At 43.2% G+C, this 23,403-nt stretch overlaps 1 protein-coding gene across 3 annotated transcripts in view; it reads left to right on the plus strand.

Moving 5' to 3' along the window:
- The window catches only part of map3k4 (mitogen-activated protein kinase kinase kinase 4), a 234,086-nt gene that overhangs the window by 125,472 nt on the left and 85,211 nt on the right, over window positions 1–23,403 (plus strand). For all 3 annotated transcript variants that reach the window (XM_072503694.1, XM_072503685.1, XM_072503676.1), the window contains 7 exons: window positions 5,604–5,761; window positions 9,497–9,613; window positions 11,910–12,009; window positions 12,107–12,190; window positions 15,575–15,841; window positions 16,913–17,062; window positions 22,774–22,935. In XM_072503694.1, the coding sequence (XP_072359795.1) occupies window positions 5,604–5,761; window positions 9,497–9,613; window positions 11,910–12,009; window positions 12,107–12,190; window positions 15,575–15,841; window positions 16,913–17,062; window positions 22,774–22,935 (1,038 nt within the window). The remainder of the gene's footprint in view (window positions 1–5,603; window positions 5,762–9,496; window positions 9,614–11,909; window positions 12,010–12,106; window positions 12,191–15,574; window positions 15,842–16,912; window positions 17,063–22,773; window positions 22,936–23,403) is intronic.

The raw sequence follows: 23,403 nt of genomic DNA on the forward strand, positions 1-23,403 counted from the left end.
GTCTCTCACTCTGCAATCTCAAAAACTGTAAATCGATCCTTTGGTGATTTAAAACTAATAACTGCTCTCAGTAGTGACTTTAACCTGATGTGCTTCTGTTTAAAGGTTTTGTTTAAGTCTGATGGATGTTAAAAGGACAGCTTAAGGATTACTTAGTGTTGTATTCTTTGGGGGTTGTATTTGAATTCATGGTTGCTGAGATGTTCACTATGTTTTAAAAAGGTTAACTTGAGTTCATAGAATAAACATTGTTTTGCTTTAAAACATACATTTCCATTTCTGCTGTACCACACCTGTAGAGTGGGCAGTGTGCCCCCCATACCACAATCTAGTAAAAGTCGTGGGTCAGGTGTGCTCCATGATACACTTTGGGGTTCTCTAAACCCTGGCCCCTAACAGTCAAATAAATGCCTAAATTGTTAAAAATGGCATAACTCTGTCTCATCATTGTGACCAATATATGTTAAAATCATTACAGAGCTGCATAAAAGCTCAAACCGCGAAATTCTTGAATGTGTTATATTAGCTGCTTAAAATGGAACACAATCACACTTTATTTAAAAAATATATATATATATTTATTCAAATTTTTCAACAAACCCCCCCCCCCCCCAACAAGAAGAAAGAAACAAGAACACAACAATCAGAAATTATACATTGGATTTCCCCCATATACAATAACACCCCATATAACATTTCAAAACACAAAATAGGGAAAACCCCCACCTTTGGTCTGCTGCTGACCTCCTCCTAACGCTCCGCGAGATAGTCTAGAGCGGTTGCCACTGCCTGAGGAGCCCTCGCACAGACCCTCGCAAGGCAAACTTTATCCTCTCCAGCTTGATGAACCCTGCCATGTCATTGATCCAAACTTCCACATTAGGGGGCTTTGCATCTTTCCATAGTAGCAAAATCCTCCGCCGGGCTTCCAGGGAAGCAAAGGCCAGAATACCGGCCTCTTTCGCCTCCTGCACTCCCGGCTCATCCGATAACCCAAATAATGCTAATCCCCAGCTCGGCTTGACCCGGGCGTTCACCACCTTGGACATAGTCCTCGCAAAACCCCTCCAAAACCCATCCAGCGCCGGGCACGACCAGAACATATGGACGTGGTTTGCCGGGCTCCCCGAGCACCTCCCACATCTGTCCTCCACCCCAAAGAACCTACTCAACCTCACCCCTGTCATATGCGCTCTGTGAGTAACTTTGAACTGTATTAGGCTGAGCCTGGCGCAAGAGGAGGAAGAATTAACCCTACTCAGGGCATCAGCCCACAGACCCTCATCTTTCTCCTCCCCAAGCTCCTCCTCCCACTTGCCCTTTAACTCCTCCACCGAGGCCTCCTCCTCTTCCTTCAGCTCCCAGTAAATCGCCGAAACCTTGCCTTCTCCAACCCATACACCCGAAATCACCCTGTCCTGAATCCCACGTGCCGGAAGCAGCGGGAATTCCCTCACCTGCCGCCTCACAAACGCCTGAAAGCGTTTCCCGGGGATAGCCCAAACTTCTCCTCCAGCGCCCCTAGGCTCGCAAACGTCCCATCAATGAACAGGTCCCCCATTCTTCTAATCCCTGCCCGATGCCAGCTCCGAAACCCCACATCCTTCCTTCCCGGGACAAACCGATGATTCTCCCGAATCGGGGACCAAACCGAGGCTCCCACCTCGCCCCTGTGTCGCCTCCACTGCCCCCAGAACTTCAGCGTCGCCGCCACCACCGGACTCGTGGTGTACCCTGTCGGAGAGAGCGGCAGCGGTGCCGTCACCAGCGCCCTCGCGCTCGTGCCCACACAGGACGCCATCTCTAGCCTCTTCCAGCCGCCCCCTCTCCCTCCATTACCCACTTACGGATCATCGCCACATTGGCTGCCCAATAATAGCGCCACAAATTCGGCAGCGCCCAGCCCCCCCCCCCCCCCGGTCCCTGCTACGCTCCAGAAACACACTCTTCACCCTCTGGATCTTATTCGCCCACACAAATCGCATGATGCTCCTGCTTACCCGTTTGAAAAAGGCCTTGAGGATCAAAATAGGAAGGCACTGGAACACAAAGAGAAACCTCGGGAAGACCGTCATTTTGACCGACTGCACCCTACCCGCTAGTGAGAGGGGATGTATTGAAAGATACTGCCAACGACAACGGGGAGGTGCAGGTGGGGGTGGTCTGGGAGGCGTTGAAGGCGGTGGTCAGGGGAGAGCTAATCTCCATTAGGGCCCACAGGGAGAAGAGAGGGGGAGGGAGAGGGAGAGGTTGCTGGGGGGGATTTTAAGGGTGGACAGGAGGTATGCGGAGGCCCCCGAGGAGGGGCTACTTCGGGAGCGACGGAACCTCCAGACGGAATTTGACCTGTTGACCACGGGGAAAGCAGAGGCACAGTGGAGGAAGGCGCAGGGGGCGGCGTATGAGTATGGGGAGAAGGCGAGTCGGATGCTGGCACATCAGCTTCGTAAGAGGGAGGCAGCGAGGGAGATTGTTAGAGTTAAGGAAAAAGGGGGGAATACGGTGCGGAGTGCAGTGAGAATAAACAAGGTATTTAGGGACTTCTATGGGGATCTGTACAGGTCTGAGCCCCCAGCGGGGGAGGAGGGGATGCGACGATTCCTAGATCAGCTGAGGTTCCCGAGGGTGGAGGAGGAGGAGGTGGCTGGTTTGGGGCGCCGATTGGAATGGAGGAGCTGGTTAAAGGATTGGAGAGCATGCAGGCGAGGAATGCCCCGGGGCCGGATGGGTTCCCGGTTGAATTTTACAGGAAATACGTGGTCCTGCTGGGCCTGTTGCTAGTGAGGACATTTAATAAGGCGAGGGAGGGGGGGCCTTGCCCCCGACAATGTCCAGGGCGCTGATTTCTTTGATCCTGAAGCGGGACAAGGATCCATTGCAATGTGGGTCGTTTAGACCAATCTCGCTCCTCAATGTTGACGCTAAGTTGCTGGCGAAGGTGCTGGCTACGAGAATTGAGGACTGTGCCCCGGGGGTGATTCATGAGGACCAGACGGGATTTGTGAAGGGTAGGCAGCTAAATACAAATGTGCGGAGGCTCCTCAATGTGATTATCATGCCCTCAGTGGAGGGGGGAGCGGAGGTAGTGGCAGCTATGGATGTGGAGAAGGCCTTTGATCGGGTGGAGTGGGAGTATCTTTGTGAAGTGTTGCGGAGGTTTGGGTTCAGGGAGGGGTTCATCAGTTGGATCAGGCTGCTATATAGAGCCCCGGTGGCGAGTGTGGCTATGAACCGGCGGAGGTTGGCGTACTTTCGGCTGTACCGGTGGACGAGGCAGGGGTGCCCCTTATCCCCCTTGTTGTTTGCACTGGAAATTGAGCCGCTGGCCATGGCACTGAGTGAGTCCAGGAAATGGAGGGGATTGGTCCGGGGGGGCGGGGGGGATCACCGGGTGACGTCGTATGCCGATGACCTGTCGTTGTATGTTGCAGATCCAGTGGAGGGGATGGTGGAGGTCATGCGGATCCTTAGTGAGTTTGGGGACTTTTCGGGGTATAAATTCAACATAGCGAAGAGTGAGCTCTTTGTGGTGCATTCAGGGGTCCGCTGCCTGGGGGACTGGAGGGTGCGGGAGGCACGGGCACGTGGCTGGCCTAGAAAAGGAGATGGCTAGTCGGCAGGGGTGGGGGGGCGAGTAGCCCCCCGATCCGGCTGATAACTTGGAATGTGAGGGGCCTGAACAGGCCGGTCAAGAGGGCCCGGGTGTTCGTGCACTTAAAGGGACAGAAGGCAGACGTGATTATGCTCCAGGAGACACATCTGAAGGTGGCAGATCAGGTTAGGCTGAGAAAGGGATGGGTAAGGCAGGTCTTTCATTCAGGGCTGGATGCGAAGAACAGATGGGTTGCAATACTGGTGGGGAAGCGGGTGTCGTTCGAGGCACTGAATATTGTAGTGGATAATGGAGGTCGATATGTGATGGTGAGTGGTAGGTTGCAGCTGGTACTGGTGAACGTATATGCCCCGAATTGGGATGATGCCGGATTTATGAAACGCATGCTGGGTCGGATTCCGCATCTGGAGGTAGAATCTTGATAATGGGGGAGGGACTTCAACACGGTGCTGGACCCAGCACTGGACTGTTCTAGGTCCAGGATGGGTAAGAGGCCGGCTGCGGCCAAGGTGCTCAGGGGGTTTATGGACCAGATGGGGGGAGTGGATCCATGGAGGCTTGCCAGGCCGCTGGCCAGGGAATTTTCCTCGTTTTCCCACGTCCATAGAGCCTACTCTCGGATAGACTTTTTCATTTTGAATAGGGCGCTAATCCTGAAAGTGGAGGGAACGGAATATTCGGCCACAACCACACTTTAAAAGGAAGTACATTTGCAATTTACCCATGAGTGACATTCTTTGCCAACTACCCTGAATTATCAGATCTTGTGTGGAGAACTCCAGTCTGAAACATTGTAGTTGGAGTATACCATTGATTTCCCTTTCCCTAATTGTGTTCTGAATAATTCAGTTTCAGATGTCCATTCAGTATCTGAGCTGTAATTTTGCTGAAGGTAGTGACTCGGGTTAAGAGTCCCCAAAAATGCCTGCCTTTGTGTGAGCCCAGTAAGGATGAAACAATGTGTATACTCTTGTTCAAACTGATTTCGACATTCTGGCCTTTTCAGCCAGGGTCAATAGTAATTAGGAGCAGATTCTATTCATCAACCAGTGCATCATTCGCATAAGCCTGGCGTCTTTCTTGGCTTTAAATTGAGCTTCAGGCCCCAAATGCATTCCGTCACCTACTCCCTATTTCCATGCATTTAGCAGTGACCATTTGTTGCCAAAACCTTCATCCCATGCCTTTGTTACCTCTAAGCGTGGCTATTAAAATGCTTTCATGGCTCGCCTCCCATCTTCCACCCTACATTAACTTGACTTCACTTTAACCTGTCGCTATTCATGGACCTACAATATCTCCCCTCAAATCCCTCCATTATCTCCTCCCTCTTTGTAATCTACAGCTCTACAACCCTTCAAGACCTCTGCTCTTTCAACTCTGGCCCCTTGCGTGTCCTTGATTTGAATCACTCCATGATTGGCAACCGCACCTGCACTTGTTTGGACTCTGGGATCTAGCTCTAGCCTTCTTCCTCTCTCCTTTATCTCCCACTTTATTCAAGTTTGTGGTTGCAGGTCCTAATATCTCTATGTAGCTCAATGTTACTGACAGTTATGGGTTTTTGTTTGCGATAACATAACGGCCTTAACCTCCCCCAAGCCCTCCACCCTCTGTGACATGGGTTATTGTGGGAATTGTGTTTGAACAAAAACTGTTCTCCATGGCACCAGTCTGCCTCAAGATTTGTGCAGACTGGTATTCATTTTTGGCCTCTATCGTCTTTGATTTTGGTCGTTTTACAATTCTCCAATTCTCCCAAGGGCCTTTCAGCTGTTTTATTTCTTGATAACTACATATACATAAGATAGCTCGGAGCTAGTAGCTATGTGACCCTATCAATTTATTGCAACAAAGACGTGCAGTACTGGGAAAAACAGGCTGGAAGTGACTACCACTGTGCCAAAGTGTTAAAATATGCATTGGAAAGTTTGCACAGTACAGCTTTATTGTCAGAATCTTTATGTACATGTTTCCTTTGGCGTTATAGGTTTATTTTGATTACATGCGGAGCTGGATTCAGATGCTACAGCATTTACCTCAAGCCTCCCACAGTCTGAAGAACCTTCTAGAAATAGAATGGAATTTTACCAAAGAAATAACCCCTTGCATACGAGGAGGAGAAGCTCAAGCAGGAAAGCTCTTCTGGTAGGGTCTATGTTGTTATGATCCCTGTAAAGGCCGATAACATTAAAACTAAAGAAATTCCAACTCCCAGTTGACAGGTGAAAGGATGACATGACAAACTGACTAAAATGCTATTGACTAAACACCAATGGACAGCTTGTACTTCGAACTACAGAGCGGAACCTTCCACTTTTAACACAGCCGAGGAGCCCTCTTCACGGGTATAATGTGTACCATCCCTAAAATAATCATTTGATTTTTCCCAAAGTGAATTTTAGTTCCTGAGGGTTTGCTTTTGTTCTTTTCCTTTCCCAGCCTAGTAACTTTTTAAAATTCAGACCTGTCTTACGCATGAGGGTGTTTTTCTTGAAATTTTCCCTCTGGCGCAAGCTAGGTGAATCTTCCAGGCTTGTTTCAAATCCTGAGGAATTTGGCCTTTCAATCCAAGTGTGAGTGCCCACCTGCATTCCCGCATGGTAAACCACAGAGATTTCCAGCCTCTAGCTGTTCTCTCTGCCCTGAAACTTGACCGACTGCCTAAATCTGTGAATGTCTTCGAAATATATTGGGTATACCGTAGAAACTTGTCCCCTCTTGAAGAACGCTTGGTATCCATGTGGAAATACTGATTAGCTATAATTCAGAACCCAATTCTCTCATTTTGACAGTTTAAAGCATAACTATTTACAAGCTGGCATTTTCAACACATTCCTGGGACTTTGGAGACTGCAATCAAACCACTGTAAACAGATTTGTTGTGCCATTGTCTCCAAGTGTAAACACAATGCATCATCATTCAGCAAAACACCTGGGCTGCGATTCAATATTTAACAGCCATGTCACCTAGGCCTGACATTAGGTTGACGTCAGAACAAGTTACATGACCCCTTCATTTTACCCTAAATTAAAAGGCACAGTCACAAAAAATTATCTTATAAAGTTCATAATTGTAACATATACAACAGTGGAATATGGTTAACCATAGAATGTAATTTTCTAATTTGGGTGATCAAATCTCATATGAGCAGTTTCATTTGTCAATCTCTAGGGACAAAGTTGTATTCATTTTGTGCAATTTCTTTTTATCAGACTGAGCAAACTTATTAAATCCCATGTTCTGAGTAAGTGCACGATTCATGAAATTTGATTATCACGGGGCCAGATGTTTTGCAGAGTGGGTGGAAAGTTCAGCCAGGAAACTTAACCAGCCCAGCATACATGTCTCCTTTAGAAGGGCCCCTGCCTGCTATATTTTCATCCCAGGGAGTGGGGCCAGTCAGACCCATTGTGACAGCAGAAACCGTCACCCACATGCCCCTCATATCTTCCATGCTCCTTCATATCACCAAGCACCTCCATGCACCCTCCATAGCCACTCACCCAATATCCACTGTGGGCAGATCACAGGACATCTTTGAAATGGTCGTTTAAAAAATTAAATCTAAAAATAATCCCATTTTAACACCCCATAGGGAGAAAAACAAACTCTCCTCCTTCAAAAAAAGTCAAATCCCTTCAAGTGGCCAATCTGTTTAAAAATCAAACATCTGTTTCATGAACCACATCAAAAACAGATAATCCTCTAATAAGCTCTTAAGTATCATTCAAAATGTCTATAGAATCCCCTGCTGATTTAGGTAGTTCTGACCTTTTAAAACTCATCCACCATAGGCTGAATTGTTAGCACAAACCATTCCATCTCACAGACACTAGAGCGTATTGAAAACACTAATGGTAGGGCAGCGCGGTGGTGCAGTGGTTAGCACTGCTGCCTCACTGTGCCGAAGACCCGAGTTCGATCCCGACCCCGGGTCACTGTCCGTGTGGAGTTTGCACGTTCTCCCCATGTCTGCGTGAGCTTCACCCCCACAACCCAAAGATGCAGGGTAGGCAGATTGGCCATTCTAAATTGCCCCTTAATTGGGATAATTTAAAAACAAAAAGCATCAATGGCCAAATTTAGAAAACGAAGATGTACCAGATGACCTGTCAACCAATGCTCCCCCCCCTCCCCCACCTTTTCTTTTAAAAGGCTTCTAGGTTCGCCTGACACAGCGATAATCTGGTCTCTATACAATGGCATTGTCTCCACGTTCTATGTAAATTCAAGCAAACTGCTGTGTGATGAAGCATTTTTGAACCTCCTTCCTCCTCCCTTTCCCCTATGCCTTCAACCCAAGGGCATTGTTGCAAACATGCCACTACCAGAGCTCAAAATAGGAGAGATCAATTAATTTGGCACTGATCAAATATCTTTCTTATCTCTGTAGCTCAGTAGTGCCATTTACCAGTAGGTAAAATTAGGATTCATTGCAATATTGTAGATGGTACAAGCATCTCTGTGGTGAAGTGCTTTTATTAGTGTGTCACAACCATTTGATCTGTCCATTTTCTCCACGAGGCGCACCTTAGAGCAGTGCTTCCAAACTATTTTCCAGTGTGACCCCAGTTTGACACTTAGTGACCAGAGAGCCTTTGAGAAACAAAAGAGCAAATAAAGCAACAATCATTATATAACCATTAAAGTTTGTGTATAATAGATAAAAATATAATACAATAAATATAAATATGGAAAGCTTTGGTTTTTAAAGGTGTTATTATTTTGTATACTCACCAATCCATTACTTTATCTGAACTGCTTCAGCTGATGGATCTTGGCCAGGATGCAACAGACTCAATTGATCACATTTGCAGAATTACTCGCCCATAGCAACATCACAACAGGGTTTCTTAAATATGATCTTAATGTCATTGAATTAAATTGAGACAAAGTCAAATAAACTTCTAATTTTCTATTAAGGTTTTCAGTCCCTCTGCTTACTGCCCCACACAAATTGGAATCAGCCCCTACCCCATACACAGCCTGTAATCAGCCCCTTTCTTTCTCCCCCACCACCTCAAGCCCACACACACTCACTCTATCAGACCTTCTTTCAAGGAGAGAAACTGAGGCAGGAGCAGGGTCAGATGCCTCCTGGAACTTGCTGTGGTGTGGGGAGCTGTCTTGGAGAATGGGGAGCTTGTGACCCCTGTTTGCTATTTCTTTATCACCAACCCAATTCAGTCGCAACGCACAGTGTGGGAACCGCTGACCTGGAACATAACAGCCTAACATTAATATTCTCTTTGTTTTGTGATCTGATCTTGTTTTTTGAGGAATATATCAGTGGAATAAGCTCTTCCTTCAGTTTGCGGAGTGTGCGTGTGTGTGTGTCTCTCTCTCTCTCTCTCTCCATCACCCCACCCATCTGTTGTCTGATGCCTTTGCTACATTACAGTGCACTCCTGCTTGAATAATTTCTTCTGTGTGTTACGAGTATGGCGACTGTTAATGTATTGATTATTGGGGGAAGCCCATGGGATGACACATTCTAGAGTTTGCCCATGTTGTTGTTACAAACATGGTTGCAGATGCAGTTTACATGCATCATTTGAAATGTTGATCCATTTTTCTGTGGTGAATTAATTTTTCAATCTGAAATCTGGTCTGATATTTGTTCAGCGTTTAAAAATAAAACTCGGTCTCTTACTCTATGGTTTTAAAGAAACCTTGTGTGTTTTTCACCAAGTAATTATTTCCCTTCATCAAAGTATATTTTACAAATGATTGATTTAATATTTTATGTAGACTTCAGATGTTCACTGCGGAATAGGAGCTATCAACTCTGTTCAGGAATGATCCTATACATAGTGTTCTAATTAGCAGTTTGGAAGTGCTGTATAGTTTAGATTGTCATTTTGCATTTTCCCAAATAGCGATATAGCTGGAATGCTGCTAAAATCCACTGGAGAGTTCTTAGATTCTGGACTTCAGGAAAGTTGTGATGAATTCTGGGCAAGCGCTGATGATAGTACTGCATCAGATGAAATCAGGTACTGTAAACATGGCTGTAATCCTTTTAACAATTAGTACACTTATATTTTTTAATTAAAGTTATTTGAGAAGAATTACCATGAGCCTGTTGCAAATTGAATGAAAACATGACTTGCTGCACTAATAATAGTATAATTTATTAGAATTTATTTTGTGCTTGCTCTTATGGCCATTTTCATCTGAAGTTAGATGGGGCACCAGTGATGAGTTATTCCGTTTAAAATAAATTGACCCCCAAGTTAGAGTGGGGTTTGTTTTAATTGGAGCTACTGTGTAAACCGAACATGAGCAGTGCGTTTTGCCTGTAGTTTTATTTTTAGTAGGACACTTGTGCACAAATGCACTGTGTTAGTGACAAAGTAGATTCACTACACAGTTTTACAGGTCCAGAGGTTGCTGCTCTTTTGGGGATTTCTGCAGTGCCAGAAAATGATCCATTTGTACCTGGAACACTTGTTCCTGTTTTTTTTTTCCCAAAGCTCCCATTATACATAAGAAAATAAATTGTACATGATTACATCAAGTTAAAAAATGTCTTTAAAATAATCACATTTCATTTGGGGAGGAGGGTGGGAAGTTGGGCTGAGCCCTATAAGAATCATTTGGAAGGATTCATTTATTCTCATACTTTCCAAGGTGTCAACTGTGGCTCACCTGCACTACTCTCACCTCATTAAGAAACTTGTGATTGAGATTGTCCGGATGAACAATAAAAATAAGAAATAAATACCAATTGTTGAGATATTAAATCCAAGGCCCCTCAAGTGGTCATAAAAGATCCCATGGCTCTATCCGAGGAAGGGCACGGGAGTTTCTCGTAGCGTCCTGGCCAATATTCTTCTGTCAGTCAGGATTAACTGGTCCTTGCCAGTTGCTGTTTGTGGGAGCTTGCTGTGGGACTGCAGTTTTTTTACATCACAACTACGTTTCCAAAATACTTGGCGGTAAAACACTTCAAATATTTTCATCTTTGCTAAAGAAGCTAATGGCAGATTGCTCTGCATTAGTACCATTTTTGATGCAAGGGTAAAATGGGCATAATACGTTTAATTGCTACTGATTTTGTTTTATTCATGGGATGTGGGTGTTACTGGCTGGGTCAGCATTTGTTGCCCATTCCTAATTACCCTTGAACCGAATGGCTTGCTAGGCCATTTCAGAGGACAGTTACGAGTCGACCACATTGCTGTGGATCTGGAATCACATGAAGGCCAGACAAGGTAACGACAGTAGATTCCTTCCCTAGCTATTGAGAACTCCAAGCAGAAAAATAAGGATGAGAATTACCAGCCATTTTATACAGAATGAAGTCGAAAACGCAGGTTATAGAATGATTAGGCTTCTTTGTTGTCGTTAGACCACACTAATCACAATGCTATCTTGTCTTATTCATTTTGTTTTCTCCTCTCTCATTTTGAGTTTAAAATCTCCCATATGAAGTCTTTTTGTTTTAGTAGCCTAATAGCTTTTCATGGCATTTGTAATGCTATTTTTGGGGGAAGTGAATTTTTCATCCATTGTTTGGCAAATGTGCCCGTTGTTTGTACAGAATAAAGCTGCATTCCCATTTTGGAGTTACAGTCCAGCTATATGAATTTCAGTTCAGGAGTACTAGCTGATCTTGGAAAAAATTATCATCTCTCTTAAAAAGCTAGAGAGAACTCCTTGCTAGGATATGAGATCAGGAAGTGGGGTGCAGGGAGAAGAAAAGTTGGTTACATTTTGTAAGGTGAATCATTAAATTAGTCTGTTTGAACGTTTGTGTATAAAAATGCATTTTGGAGAATACAAAGCAGTTATTCTACAGTGACTGCACTTCAAAGGAATATGTCGAGTGCTCTGGGACCTTCTGATGTTATTTTATCACTATTTCCTTTTCTTCCCTTAATTGATGAAACTACGGTAGCACAGTGGGTAGCACTGTTGCTTCACAGCTCCAGGGTCCCAGTTTTGATTCCCGGCTGGGTCACTGTCTGTGTGGAGTCTGCACCTTCTCCCTTTGTCTGCGTGGGTTTCCTCCGGGTGCTCCGGTTTCCTCCCACACGTCACGAAAGACGTGCTGTTAGGTAATTTGGACATTCTGAATTCTCCCTCAGTCTACTTGAACAGGCGCCGGAGTGTGGCGACTAGGGGAATTTCACAGTAACTTCATTGCAGTGTTAATGTGAGCCTACTTGGGCCAATAAAATGATTATTATTATTGAGAGATTGATATTTTCCCCTTCCTTTCCACACTGACTTGTGTGTTACTGTTTTCAAAAAGATGAATTTGTGATTTAACATTGTTTTCTTCAGGAGGTCTGTTATAGAGACCAGTCGTGCATTAAAAGAACTCTTTCATGAAGCTCGGGAGAGAGCGTCCAAGGCCCTGGGATTTGCTAAAATGTTAAGAAAGGTAATATGTAACTATATGTAAATATAATGTGCGATATTACATTATTTTCTCAACAAAAACATTTGTGCCAAAAGTAAAACTCTTTCTTTTGATTTAGGACCTAGAAATAGCAGCTGAATTTACTTTGTCAGCTCCAGTTCCAGATATTTTGGAAGCTCTTAAAACAAAAAAACATGTCAAGGTAATGTTTTTGTTTTACATTTTGTCAATCCGTTTTCATATTGAAACTATGGCATGCATTTATTTTCCTGGACTGCAATAAAACTGGTATTTTGTGATAGCTAGACAGCAAGGTTTTTCCTATTCCCTGTATTACCTGAGGTACTAATAATTAAACCATTTAGGTGATTTCTGAGTTTGGTATTGTCAACCCAATGATGTAGTTGATTATTCAGCATTTGTTTGCATTAGGTTGATGATGAAGCCAAGCATGTTTTTGTTATAAATTCAAGACATTACTTGCGTACGTTTAATTGTGTAATTCGGGCTTGACCAAACAATGGCCCATAGATTTCAAAATGCCGAGAGGCTGGCTGCCAGGGAGGCGGTGGGGCGGAGAGGCTGGCTGCAGGGGGGAGGCGGGTCGGAGGACGGCTGCCAGGGAAGAGAGGGGGCGAAGAGGTTGGCCGTTGGGCAGGAGGCGGGCAAAGATGCTGGTTGTAGGGGCCGAGGCGGGGCGAAGAAGCTGGCTGCTGGGGAGGAGGCGGGGCGAAGAGGCTGGCGGCGGGGCGGAGGACGGCTGCCGGGGAAGAAGCAGGGTGAAGAGGTCAGCCAATGGGGAGGAGGCGGGTGAAGAGGCTGGCTGTTGGGGAGGAGGCGGGATGAAGAGGTTGGCTGCTGGGGAGGAGGTGGGGTGAAGAGGTTGGCTGCTGGGGAGGAGGCGGGGTGAAAAGGATGTCTGCTGGGAGGAGGAGGGGTGAAGAGGCTGGCTGTTGGAGAGGAGGCGGGTGAAGAGGCTGGCTGTTGGAGAGGAGGAGAGGTGACGAGGCCAGCCAATGGGGAGGAGGCGGGTGAAGAGGATGTCTGTTGGGAGGAGGCAGGTGCAAAGGATGTCTGCAGGGAGGAAGCGGGACGAAGAGGCTGGCTGCCAGGGAGGAGGCGGGGCAAAGAAGCTGGCTGTTGGAGAGGAGGCGGGTGAAGAGGATGCCTGCTGGGAGGAAGCGGGGTGAAGAGGCTGTGTGCCGGGCAGGGGGCTATGTGCCGCACAGGCTGCCCGCTGGGGTGGGGCGGAGTGGCTGGCTGCTAGGAACGGTAATGCATGCTTTGGTCATTTGTTTTAATTACTCCTTCTGCCTCTTGAGTGAGGGGGGAATGGAAATGTGGCATCCCAAGCAATGAACAAGCTTCAACTCTTTAATGCAGTTCCCAATTACTTATTGAACACCCTATTTTAATAATTTTAACATTTTGGCTGATACAATTTAACCTTCCAATTGGTGATATAAAATGTTTTACATTAATGTCTTCAGGCGTAACAACTTTTAGTATATGATGGTGTATTTTGGCTGCTATCTGCATAATCTTTGTATTTAATCATGTTATCTGTAGCCTAAATATCTGATTAAATGTCATGTACATCACACATTTATATGTGTGCAAAATATTGGTGTAAACTAAATTACTATCTGTATAGTTTTATTTTTGCATGCATATATGTTTAGATATTGTTATATAGTTGATCATGATGTGTTCCAGTATACAGTTGCAGGACCAATCAAACTGATAAATAAAAGTTTGCAGCTACCTTTCTAAGCCATGCACCTCTGCCCCACTCATTCTATGTGCAGTTAAATGTTTTAGGACAGAGGAGATAAGAATGTCATCAAAAATATGAAACTCTACATTTACAGAATTAAATGCAAATGTAGAAAATATTTTTCTTCCTTTGGGCCTACTTTCTGTCAGGATCCTGAATTATCTGTTCAGACCCCAGAGTTGGTTGCTTTAACCAGTCATTCGAGTTCAAATACTTTGTTTGAACTGTGAACATGCATGACTTCTCCAGGTAATCTGCAGCCTGGAGTGACCCACTTCCAGTGCCAACTTCTTCTTGCTTTCCTTTCTTATTGGTGTGTCAGTACAGCACCCATAGTTCAATTTGTACAACTTGATTCTTGCCACAGTCCTGGGCACTACCTGTACTAGTGGTGACTGATGGAATATTGACAGACCACCACCTCATCCTGCCTTGTGCCATTCTGTCCTAGAACCAATATTCAAACACCAATGAGGGCTCCCATACCCATTGCTTCCCATGTCAGTTCCAAGTTTTCTCACCTTCCTGTTTCCTGTCCACAATTTTCCCTGCCTCCATTTCCTCCTGTTACAAGTTAGCTCAGCCTGTTTCATCTCCCTAACTTGTTTAAGTACTGAGGTAAAATAATGTTTATATTAAATGGGGTGATGTGGAAGAATGGATGCGTGTCAGGAGTCAGCTGCAACCTACTTCATAGCTGACTGGATAACTGCACCAGGTCTTCAACAAGATCATAGTTGATCTTCGACTCCACCCAGGTTGTCAATACCTTTGCCCAGCTCTCACCTGTGACTCTTGTAGCTGTTTGTGTATGGCAGGGACCACATGCTGGCAACTTCAAACTGGGTGAGGGTTGCAGGCATCCACTGCGAGTGCAAGCTCCAATTGCCTTTCCTCAAGTTGGCAACAAAAAAAAGCAGCTTTGACAGATGTAGCTGAGCACATGGCATTCCCTTACACTGGTACTGAAAGCACCACAACACAGCTGTAAAGTTCATTTGCATGGGAGAAGGAGCTGCAGATCAGCCGCTGCAGAATGCTGTATCTCCAGTTGTCATGTCTTGTCAAACCTCTGGGAACAGATGTGCGAGACTGAGAAAGTGAGGCTTGCCAAGCACAATCCATCTCCACTGTAATCAACTCACATAAGTGTTACTTACACAGCATGCAAGAAATGGCCATCCTTGATAACAAAGGGAAATCAACAATAACAAGGGATGAGGCACAATAAAAGCTACAGGTACACAAATGATGAGAGAAAATGGGGGGGGGGGGGGGGGAAATTACAAATAGACATCAAATTTTTAAAAAGAGCCTGACGCCTATACAGAGAAAGAAATTATGGGCAATAGACAACAGAACAAGTTAGAAAAGAACAAGAGTTGTAAATACAAGTTTTTAAATAAGTATAAGTGCTTAAATGTGCTGTTACATTCAAAGATACAATTTACTTGTATAATTAATGTGACTGGAGTTAACCACCTTGGGAATTGTACAAACTCTTGCACTATGAAGGGAAAGTCTTGTAGTTCCAGTCAAAACTTCTTTTCAGTGGGATTAGGCAGTTAACATTAGTGGTGTATGCCCTGGACAGTAGTTATCATACACAGTGGCCTTTTGATTAGCAATACATTATGGTTCAGTAATCCAGTGGTGCTGATTATATTTGGGATGTGAAATTATTAATTAATGCTAGGTACGGAAAAATACAAGTCTTGTATGGAAAATATTTTTGAGCCTAATGTTTTTATTTTAATATATAAGGCACTGAAAAAAATAGAACTGCATTGCCATTCCTTCCCTTTTCAGGTTCAAATCCCTGGACTGGAGGACCTGCATATTTTTGTTGCATTTGACCTTGCAGAGCGAAAATCTCAGATACTCCAGCTGCTTAGTGCAACAGCTGGAAAGGACTGCTCAAAGGAATCTGACGAATCAATGGATGAAGCTTACTTGCTTCTCATCAAAGGCGACCCTAAGGATAGAGATCGGGAGGATAACTGGAAATTGTGGGGCGGCCAGTCTATCAAAGTACTGCCCCAGGTAGAAACTGTGGATACGTTGAGAAGCATGCAGGTATGTAACTTCATGACTAAACATGCATCATTAGTTTGAAACCTCATTGTACATGTGATAGTCTATAATGCATTTTGAGTAGAATGTATGAAATTGATTTAAGTAACAGTTTACAATTAGTTAAAACATTGTCAACTTCTAATTATATTACACCTTTGATAGTATAGTGTTCAAAGATGCTTCATAGGAGCAGTAACGTGGCAAAAAAGGAATGGGGAGACCAGATAGAGAATGGTGAGAACAAAATTCTGGTTTCTCAAATTTGCTTAACATTTGGTGAGCTTCTGTAGTTTATTTTATGGATCATCTGAAGTTTAGAACACCATGAAGGTGATTAGATGCTAATCTGGATTGTATTTTTAAATCTTGCTCTAAATCCAAAGATTTGCAGGTTACATGATTGGCCATGATCAGTGCGCAGGGATAGGGCAGGAGAGTGGACTTGGGTCTGCTCATTTGGAAGGCCGGTGCAGACTTGATGGGCTGAATGGCTTCCTTTCTGCACCGTAGGGATTCTCCGCATTCTAATAGGGCAATATAATTAAATAAAGCTACTGGAAACTATTGAAGCAGATTAGAACGCATTGGAATGTGGAATCAATGAGGGTAGGGGATGGATGGACTTTGTTATGGAAGTATGGAGGTGGCATAGCTGGAGTGGAACTAAACTAGAAAGAGTATTGTGGGAGAAAGCAGGGAGCTCAAAAAGTGACTTCACAAACTTTCTAGCCTTTGATTCAACAGATAAAGCTTTTACAAGTCCTGGTCTACTCTGAATGGCTCGTCTTGCTGGAAGATATATAAGAAATCCCTTAAAATGTGAAATCTCTGATTTGTGGTTGGAGCACGGACATCGTATTGGGAGGTGCAGTAATATAGAGAATGGACTTTGTTGGATTGTTTGTAGGGTGCAGTTTTGGGGACTAGGGCTTTAGAAGATGGTATTGGTGGTGTATTGTGCTGGAATAATTTTATCAGAGATACTAAATTATGTGCTACATTAGCATCCTGAATTTTAATGAATTGTCACCACTTAATCTGCAAATTCTTTTTTTTTACTTAACTCCTCAGATTAGCAATTTATTGTTGGTTGTCATGCAGTCTTCCCACCTTGTGAGTCAACGCAAAACATTTCAACAATCCATAGAAAGTCTAATCTCTTTACACCGTGAACAGACGTCCAGCCAACCTGTCATTGCCAAAGCTTTGGAGCAGCTAAAGGTATTTTATCTCATGTTACATTTATTCATATTCCAATGCTTCAGAACTTTGTAATTGAGAATAGAAAATTCCATGATACAGATTCAATACTATGGACAATTCAAATCTGGTCAGCGGGACATGACTTTTAATGCTGTTAGTTTTTAAAAGTCAACGGTTGAATTGAAAGGAAGATGTAATTGTGATTATCTTCTTAGTTACTTATTTAAGCTTATAACTCTATCATCTTCCCTTTGAGCACATTCCCTTTAGAGTGAAGGGCAAGGCTGGTAGAAGTAGGGAACCCTGGATGACTCGAGATATTGAGACTCTGGTCAAAAAGAAGAAGGAGGCATATGACGTACATAAACAACTGGGATCAAGTGGATCCCTTGAAGTGTATAGAGATTGTCGAAATAGAGTTAAGAGGGAAATCAGGAGGGCACAAAGGGGACATGAAATTGCTTTGGCAAATAATGCAAAAGAGAATCCAAAGAGCTTCTACAGATACATAAAGGGAAAAAGAGTAACTAGGGACAGAGTAGGGCCTCTTAAGGATCAACAAGGACATCTATGTGCAGAGCCACAAGAGTTGGGTGAGATCCTGAATGAATATTTCTCATCGGTATTCACGGTGGAGAAAGGCATGGATGTTAGGAAACTAAGGGAAATAAATAGTGATGTCTTGAGAAGTGTGCATATTACAGAGGAGGAGGTGCTGGAAGTCTTAAAGCGCATCAAGGTAGATAAATCCCCGGGACCTGATGAAATGTATCCCAGGATGTTGAGGGAGGCTAGGGAGGAAATTGCGGGTCCCCTAACAGATATTTGAATCATCGGCAGCCACAGGTGAGGTGCCTGAAGATTGGAGAGGGCGAATGTTGTGCCCTTGTTAAAGAAGGGCAGCAGGGAAAAGCCTGGGAACTACAGACCGGTGAGCCTAACGTCTGTAGTAGGTAAGTTGCTAGAAGGTATTCTGAGAGACAGGATCTACAAGCATTTAGAGAGGCAAGGACTGATTCGGGGCAGTCACCATGGCTTTGTGCGTGGAAAATCATGTCCTACAAATTTGATTGAGTTTTTTGAGGGGGTGACTAAGAAGGTAGATGAGGGCAGTGCAGTAGACGTTGTCTACATGGACTTTAGCAAAGCCTTTGACAAGGTACCGCATGGTAGGTTGTTGCAGAAGGTTAAAGCTCACGGGATCCAGGGTGAGGTTGCCAATTGGATTCAAAATTGGCTGGACGACAGAAGACAGAGGGTGGTTGTAGAGGGTTGTTTTTCAAACTGGAGGCCTGTGACCAGTGGTGTGCCTCAGGGATCGGTGCTGGGTCCACTGTTATTTGTGATTTATATTAATGATTTGGATGAGAATTTAGGAGTCATGGTTAATAAGTTTGCAGATGACACCAAGATTGGTGGCACAGTGGATAGTGAAGAAGGTTATCTAGGATTGCAACGGGATCTTGATCAATTAGGCCAGTGGGCCGATGAATGGCAGATGGAGTTTAATTTAGATAAATGTGAGGTGATGCATTTTGGCAGATCGAATCAGGCCAGGACCTACTCAGTTAATGGTATGGCGTTGGGGAGAGTTATAGAACAAAGAGATCTAGGAGTACAGGTTCATAGCTCCTTGAAGGTGGAGTCGCAGGTGGACAGGGTGGTGAAGAAGGCATTCGGCATGCTTGGTTTCATTGGTCAGAACATTGAATACAGGAGTTGGGACGTTACGTTGAAGTTGTACAAGACATTGGTACGGCCACACTTGGAATACTGTGTGCAGTTCTGGTCACCCTATTATAGAAAGGATATTATTAAACTAGAAAGAGTGCAGAAAAGATTTACTAGGATGTTACCGGGACTTGATGGTTCAAGTTATAAGGAGAGGCTGGATAGACTGGGACTTTTTTCCCTGGAGCGTAGGAGGCTTAGGGGTGAACTTATAGAGGTCTATAAAATAATGAGGGGCATAGATAAGGTAGATAGTCAACATCTTTTCCCAAAGGTAGGGGAGTCTAAAACTAGAGGGCATAGGTTTAAGGTGAGAGGGGAGAGATTCAGAAGGGCCCAGAGGGGCAATTTCTTCATTCCGAGGGTAGTGAGTGTCTGGAATGGGCTGCCAGAGGTAGTAGTAGAGGCGGGTACAATTGTGTCTTTTAAAAAACATTTAGATAGTTACATGGGTAAGATGGGTATAGAGGGTTATGGGCCAAGTGCGGGCAACTGGGACTAGCTTAATGGTAAAAACTGGGCGGCATGGACTGGTTGGGCCGAAGGGCCTGTTTCCATGCTGTAAACTTCTATGATTCTATCTTCCCCCATAATTTTGTATTAATTCTCAGCCTTTTTGTAGTTGGTCAGAACAAAGTAATTCCACACGGTTTTGTTACATTTGGAACTAAGATTAGAATAAACCTGTTTTGGGGCTTTGGAGGCAGAAGCAGTGCAAAGAAAGTTGAGCATGGTCAAGATAAGGGAAACCACATTGAATCACTTTAACAAAGCCTAATTTTTACCCATTTTTGTTACGAACCTTCAACTGGAAGCTTTGGAACATTCAAGCACTCGTGATCAAAATGTTATGATTATCTTTAAGAATATTGTGATCTTATTTTGAGGTAATTTTAATGTTTGAAGCCCCACCTGTTTAACACTAATTCCTAGGCCCTGGCTGATGTCTATCTTAGTAGGTAATTGACACTTGGATAATTGGGTGGTATGGTGATAGAATACCTGTGTCACACATTTGTAGGTTGCAGTTGTAAGATCATTTGAATCTACAAACTATGTGTGGTTGCAATGTAATTATTTTACTGCCCATATCTGGACACCTGCAATGCCATTATGCAGTAGACATGTGGAGAAAATACACAATTGTTTGTTTTTCTCTGGGTAGAAACATAATATGAATGATCATTTTGATCCCAACACTACAAATTATTAAGGAATGCACAAGATCTCGGGCAATCACTTTTCACGCACCGTGTTCTTGCTGGTTCATGATGGCATGACATTTCTTATTGTAAATAAGTCCCTTAGAAATAAGAGAGTTCTGATTAAAACATGAGATGCCACCTTGTTTACCATTTTGCCTTGTTATCCCACTTCCTATCTTGAGTCTGTCTTGACTATCTTTTTCCATAGTGGGGCTATCAAAAATGTCAACACTAATCTCATCCTTCAACCCACATCCTGCACCTCAGCAAAAGCAAAACTGTACAGTCAACTAAATTATACTATGCAGCATTAAATTCTAAAGCCTTATGGGAATGAACAACATAACAATTTTGTTATTTTTTAGCTATGGTCCAAATCCACAAGAAATTTACAAATAAAAAATACAACAAAGTTTTATTTCGTAAATCCTAAGCCTACATATATATGTATATTCAACCAGAGTACCGTGCATGGTTTATTTCTTCCCTTGAAGGTGGTTATAAATCTTAAGTAACCTGAATGAAAATATATAAACATTCTGCATTTATGAATATACACTACCTTGTGGTCCCCTTAGTGAGTAAATCAAGCGTTCTGTCTATTCACCAATGTCCTGATATGTGACCATACTGATTGCATAATTTGAAACAGGGTGAGACGTGAAGCTGTCATGTCCCTCTTAATGTTTCCTGTCAATTTCTTTTTGACTTTGTAGTTAAAGCATCAGTGGGGTGGTAGTGGTGAGGATGAGAATGAAATTACGTTGTTCAATTAGTGTTGGGTATAACATTAAACGTCAGTGCGGCTATAAAATGGGCGGTAGCAAACAAGCTCCTCATTGGGCACCATACCCAATTTCTTTTTGTAAGATCGGGCGAGATGTACAAACAAACAATCCACTACTGTCTGTTTTTAAACCTAGCTGACGTTAAAGGTTTTGGTCACTTTGCCTTGCAGTGGCATTTGAACAATTTCTCCGTCCTTCAACTTTGGCCATAGTGAGAAAGTAACAGAGGACAAATCACCTTGGAATTGCAGATTGCTACAGGGTGGTATTCAGGCAGGCCAGATCATCAACTTGCCGAGTAATTCCAGCATTTTTTGTTTTCATATGTCGAATAGTACTGGGTTTTTAGGAATGCAGAAAGGATTAAAAATGTGATTACTGGGGAGGAAACTAAACTGGAAAAAGAATAGCAAACAGAATAAAGATTAGGAAAGGAGCTTTGGGGCTGGCACTTGAGCATCAAAACATAATAGTTTTTACAGCTAGCAGGTTGCACAAATGAGAGCAGTTTTTACTGTTGTGTTTAAAAATAACTAAATTTGTTTCTTTGAGTTTGACATAATTTTGACTTTCACTTTTAATGTTTTGCTGCTGTTTGAATGGCTTTATATTGTGGGCCTTGAAGGAACAGTGGAAACTACTTCTAAGCTTTCAAGAATAACTGTCTTCCTGTAAGCAGTTTATTTAAAGGCAGGTTTTCCCCATTTAAAGTAAGTGTACCTTGAACATGTCCTAATCCTTATTGGATAATACCCCAGTTAACCCTACAATTTATGAATTAGTTGCCAAGAAAATTATATTTAGAAGTATAAAATTATATTTTTGTTAATGCTGGTCAGTATTAACGTAAACTTGGTTTCCCATTTTCTACTCGGTAGCATTATCAAATGAAGTGGGCGGTACGGTAGCACAGTTGTTAATACTGTTGTTTCACAGTTCCAGGGTCCCAGGTTTGATTCCCGACTTGCGTCACTGTCTGTGCAGAGTCTGCATGTTCTTTCTGTGTCAGCGTGGGTTTCCTCCAGGTGCTCCAGTTTCCTCCCACAAGCAAAGATGTGCAGGTTAGGTGGATTGGCCATGCTAAATTGCCCTTAGTGTCCCTAAAGGTTAGGTGGAGTTACTGAGTTACGGGGATAGGGTGGAGGTGTGAGCTATGTAGGGTACTCTTTCCAAGGGCTGGTGCAGACCTAATGGGCCGAATGGCCTCTTTCTGCACTGTAAATTCTAAGAAAAATAAGTTATTTCGGAGCAATATGCATAAATAGATTGGGTCCTTTAATTTTGTTCTGTGTCCATCCATTCGAAGTTGTTCTTAAACACTCATTACAAGATGAAATACTGCTAAAAGGTTTTGCAGTATTACCACCAACTCCCCATTTTAATTTATTATTTCAAGGGATATGGCTATTCCATTTGTTTCCCATACTTAATTTCCCCCTTGAACTGAGTGGCTTGTGAGGCCATTTCCGAGGGCAGTTAAAAGTTTTACCATATCGCTGTGCGTCGGGAGTCAGTCACATGTAGATGGATTTTTCTCCCTAAAGGACTTGGTGGACCAGATGTGTTTATACAATTAGTGATAGTTTCATGGAACCATCACTAAGCCTTTTTCAATTCTAGATTTATTAATTGAATTCAAGCTCCACCAGCTGTTGTGGTGGGATTTGAAATAATGTCCCCAGAGCATGAGTAGGGCCTCTAGATTATTAGTCCAGTGACATTGCCACGGTCTTCCCCCATTTTGATAATTCTATTTGTTAAATGCAACTCTGTCCAACCTTGTCCTCTGTGTCAATATTTTAGAACACTCAGTTTTGGGAATCTTGGACAAATTGAAAGTGTGAAAAAATTAGATTAGAACTGTGCAAGGTATATATTTTTTAACTGTTGTAATATATGGTTTATTTTCTTCTGTATTTTGTCCTTGAGTTTTAAACAGAAGTACTAACTTGAAAAAAGTCTTAAACCTAAATTGTTTACCTAATGACTTCAATTTAAATTTCAGCAAGAAGCACTATTGCTATGCAATAAGATTAGTAATGCGATCAATAGGATTGACAAGATGTTTAATTCCGAGTCCGAAGCTGAAATGGATGAATCTGAATGTGCAACTTTACAGCAGTACTACAGGGAAACCATGATTCAAAGCTATAACTTTGGTTTTGAGGTAATGATCCTGATGCTATTAACTTTAAAAAAAATAAAAAAATAACAACAATATTAAACTTATTCCATCAAGGACCCTTAAAAATGAACCAGTTAGGACAGCACGGTGGCGCAGCGATTAGCACTGTTGTCTCGTGGCACCGAGGTCCCAGGTTCGATCCCGGCTCTGGGTCACTCCGTGTGGTGATTGCACATTCTCGCTGTGTTTGCGTGGGTTTTGCCCCCATAGCTCAAAGATGTGCAGGGTAGGTGCATTGGCCACACTAAATTGCCCCTTAATTGGAAAAAATGAATTGGGTACTCTAAATTTTTTTAAAAATGAACCAGTTGGGGTTTAAGCGAGCATTTAAAATCACTTGCTGTTCTGTAAAATGATAGGTAATTTTGTAGATGAAAACTGATCTAAACTGATGTTTTTAAGAGTTTTTTATGGTCATTAAGTTGCATATTTAAAAAAGAAAAATTTACT

Source organism: Scyliorhinus torazame, chromosome 1, assembly GCF_047496885.1.
Source record: "Scyliorhinus torazame isolate Kashiwa2021f chromosome 1, sScyTor2.1, whole genome shotgun sequence".
Taxonomy (NCBI): Eukaryota; Metazoa; Chordata; class Chondrichthyes; order Carcharhiniformes; family Scyliorhinidae; genus Scyliorhinus; species Scyliorhinus torazame.